The 4,294-nt window shown below is 33.8% G+C and overlaps 1 protein-coding gene across 1 annotated transcript in view; it reads right to left on the minus strand.

Moving 5' to 3' along the window:
* Positions 1-1,252, minus strand: part of HELRODRAFT_166692 (hypothetical protein) — a gene marked incomplete at both ends in the record, with an annotated part of 2,708 nt that extends 1,456 nt beyond the window's left edge. Inside the window, 2 exons of the mRNA XM_009011917.1 lie at positions 954-1,029; positions 1,151-1,252. Of these exons, the coding sequence (XP_009010165.1) occupies positions 954-1,029; positions 1,151-1,252 (178 nt within the window). The remainder of the gene's footprint in view (positions 1-953; positions 1,030-1,150) is intronic.
* Between the last annotated feature and the right edge of the window lie 3,042 nt (positions 1,253-4,294).

Below are 4,294 nucleotides of genomic sequence, written 5' to 3' on the forward strand. Positions count from 1 at the left end.
TTTAGTGTGAGGAATGGAAAAAACGAGCTACAAACATATTAACGCTAAACATTCGGTAGAATTTATAGAATAATGTAAATATATATATATGTGTGTGTGCGTGTGTGTGTGTGGTGTGTATGTGTGTGGCGTGTATGTGTGTGTATGTATGAGGTTTGTATATATGTGGGCCTGGTGTGAATGTTTGAGGTGTTTTCCGTTAATTTTTTTTTTTCGTTACCATTTTATACTATTGCCTTGCATGCTGTAACAGTTTCTGCGTCTGTCAGATGTGTGTGTGTATTTGTGTGTATTTGTGTTTGTATTATTATAAATGCAACCAGCTTAATTCAGAGAAAGTGTTCTCAAGAAAAATGTTTAAATCTTACGACGGGGATCATCCGTCCAAACATATTCGTCTTTCTGTTGTATGTATGTGTTTTGTGTATTTTCTTATTGGTACCGACCCGAGTACAAATGTTTTATGTGTATTTTGGGTATTCTTATTATTGTATACATGTATGTTTGTTGTATGTTTATGTTTGTGTCATGTTTGTTTGTTTATAGATTTCGTGTTTGATAGAATCTAGTATGACTTATGATCTTATGTTGTGTTTCATTGTTTAGTTTGTTCGTGTTTATGTTTATTCATGTTTGCGTGACGTTTGTTTGTTTTTGTGTTTATGTTATTTTGTTTTTAGTTTATGTTTAATTAAAGCTGTTGTTGTTTTTGATGTTGATTTGGTTTCCCGATATAATTTGTTGATCTATTCAATGCATTTCATTTGTTTGTCGTTGTTTATGCGGTTGTTAGTTTGTTTGTATTTTGTCGTGATGTAGTTGTTGTAGTTGTGGTTGCAAATTTGTTTTATTTTGTTTCGTTGGTGTTGGTGTTGTTTCTGGAAGATTAGAATGAATTGTTATGAATGAACATGCACATGTTTGCTTGCATGTTTGTGTCAGTGTAAATGTACCAGAGTTCCCCCACAGGCATTCATCATGTTTGCACAATGTAAAAAAATCTTTGTGGCAGTTTGCATGTGTATTCGTCTGTGTGTATGTGTGTGTGCGCGCGTGCGTGTGCGTGTGTACTATTCACATTTGTTCATGATTTGTTGGTTATTTGATGTAAGATTAGTTTGTGTGTTTTGAACATGAACCCAGTTTGAACCGGAGCAATAAATGTGCCGAATTTTTTGGTTATTGATGTTGGTGCATTTTTTCGCGTCGTTGTTTTGTTGCTGTTGTGTGGTTTGTTGTTGTTGTGTGTCATGTCATTTGTTGTTGTTGTTGTCCTGCAGTTTTTTGTTGTGTGATTTGTTGTAATTCATTGTATGCTTTATACTGTATTTCATCTGTTATATAGAAAAAAAAATCACATCATAGCACACATCATCCTCTTTATCACCAACACCATCATCATTAACATCCTCACCATCATCAACATCATCATCATAATCATCATCGTCATCATCGACTTCAACAGTCAACAATGCATAGATAGCTAATCGGACCACATGCGATGAAATAATTAACTTGCCAACAATTACCTTATCATCACAGATGATGACCAAGATGATGATGATGGTGGTAACGATGGTGTTCTTTTTTGGTAACGACGATTAAGGTGATGATGATGAGAAGGAAAATGATGAAGTTGATCATCAGTATTATAAAGATATATAGTGATGATCGTTAGAAGGTGATGACAAAGATGACGACGGATATAATGCTGTCCAGTAATTTATTATTTTTAACATACTAGTTTTAATTTATTAGTTTTAATTTATTAGTTTTAATTTTCAATTTAGTTTGTTAGAAGAAGATGATGGGAATTAGGACGAGAACGATGATGATGATTCTGTTGTTTATGATGATGGTATATGATGATGATGATGACAGTGACGATGATGATGTAATGACGATGATGGTGATGATGTTGTTGATGATGACGATGACGATAATGATGATGATGGGAATGTAGATGATGATGATGATGATAACGACCATTGTGAAGGTGTTGGGAAGAATTAATTAGTTAAAAAATTAGTGTACTTGAACATCATTATTATTAGTAATTAACATTTTTGTAACAAGCAGACAAAATTTATGGTTACGAAAACACATTTAGATACGCACACACACACAAACACACACATACATATATATATATATATATATATATATATATATGCACATGTATATATGGTACATATGTTGTTTATTAATATAATTACATGTAGGAGCGTAATTTATTTAATGAGCATTTTAAGTTTGAAGCCATCAATAAAACTGGATACGTTTACATCATCTGCATAACATGAATATGAATATTTATGTATGTGTGTGCGTGTGCGTGTGTGTGTGTGCTTGTAATTATTTAGGCATATGTGTGTTGTGAGAGTATGTTCGCAGGCGTTAGTACGTGTGCATGTGCATACATGTTAAAGGTACGTTGTTAGCGTACTTATGTATGTGTGTCTTTCCGTGTGTCTGCTTGTCTGTCTTTCTGTCTATCGGTCTAATTAACTGTCTGACTGTCTATCTGTATATGTAAGAATTTAAGAGTAGGACCCAAGCAACGGTGAAATAAAAAAAAATAAGTTGTTGAAGGACCGCATACAAAAATCCTACATTGAAAACAAAGATGGGTGATAAAAATCTTAAATACAATGTTCCTTCCAGCCAACACATCTCCGAAACATGTGTGCGTGTTTATACGTGTGTGTGTGTGTGTGCATGTGTGCGTGTCAGGGTAAATTTTAAACTTACGCAAAAATGGTTTGTTACACTTTTATCACTGTCACAGATTTTGAAGCCTGTTATATTTTTCACTATTTTTCATTAATATTGTTTAACATTTTCCAAAAAATCACTTTTTTGCACACACACACACACACACACACACACCTACACAAACACACGTACACACATACACAGGAAATTGTTACACCAAATTTGCGTTGCAACATTCATGTATACTGTACTTTAATTAATTACGTGTACAACAAAAACATCTCTTTGGTAATCTTCATCAGTGACTTCCTAATTAATTTTTACAAAAAAAAACAATCATCAAACTATTTTCCATAATTTTTCATAATTTTTGTTTTTGTTTCTTTATTAATCTTTCCTTTAGGCGCATGCGTGGAAAGGTGCAAATAAACCATGACATGCAATGGAACACTGCGAACTCTCTGTACTTCGTCGTACGTGTGTTTGTACTTTGCACAACTACTTTGTGCTTGTAGTTGTACAACTATTTTGTATGTGTAGTTGTACAACCATTTAGTTAGCACGTGCGTATGCAGTTGTTTGTTTTCTGTGTGATCTTGCACGTGATGTGGTGTTTTCAGCGTATTTTGTAATGTTTGTAACGTATTTTAATGTCTGTAGCAACGACGATTTTTTTACATTTTGGGCAATTGTAAGTGTCGTTGTGCTTGCACACGTGTTTTAAGAGGTCAATGATTGTTGCTGACTTGCTGTAATATTTGTTATAACAGACGTTTTAATGTATGTGCTTAATTTGTTGTAGTACATGTCTTAATGCATATCTATAGCAACAACATGCATGTTACAACATGTTGTGTACGTAGATACATTCATACACGTAATGTGTATACGTATATGCGTGTATATAAACATACATTTATATACAAAACACTAAGTATTTGCAGTAGATTGTGGTATGTATTGATAATTGAGTGCGTAGGAGCGCGTTACGACAATCTGCACTTGAAATTGCTTCGTGCATCTTCCTACATGCACTTGTAGTATTTGTATTGTAGGTAAAAATTCTGCGTACAGTAAAAAATTACAATCAATAACAAGGCGCAAAACATCTTAATTTTGTAACACAAAGAAAAATGAGTGCTGCGAACTGAAGAAACTTCTTCACGCACACACACACACACGCACACGCGCGCACTTACAAACATTCACATTTGCGTTAGTTTCTATTAGTGTTGGTTTATACACACACGTACACGGGAATGAATATACAGTTAGACTGAGATCTATCTAGCTAATGCGCATACATGAATTAGCGAGTCTCAATTCAATTCAAACTACAATAGACGTACTAAAACCGAAAATTGAATAAAAAAGTAAAAAAAGAGAATGATAGAAAGTGAATTATATAAGAAATAAAATGAGAAGGAAAGAGAGAGAGAGAAAGGAAGAGAGAGGGAGAGAGAGGGAGAGAAACGTGTAAATGATAAGAAATGCTTTGTGTTGATGAGGACAGTTTTTAGAACGCTGTAAAATCTTCTAACTAGCCTTTCATGGACGTTTTATTGCCGGTTTTCTTTGT

The sequence above is a fragment of the Helobdella robusta genome (genome assembly GCF_000326865.2).
Source record: "Helobdella robusta unplaced genomic scaffold HELROscaffold_10, whole genome shotgun sequence".
Taxonomy (NCBI): domain Eukaryota; kingdom Metazoa; phylum Annelida; class Clitellata; order Rhynchobdellida; family Glossiphoniidae; genus Helobdella; species Helobdella robusta.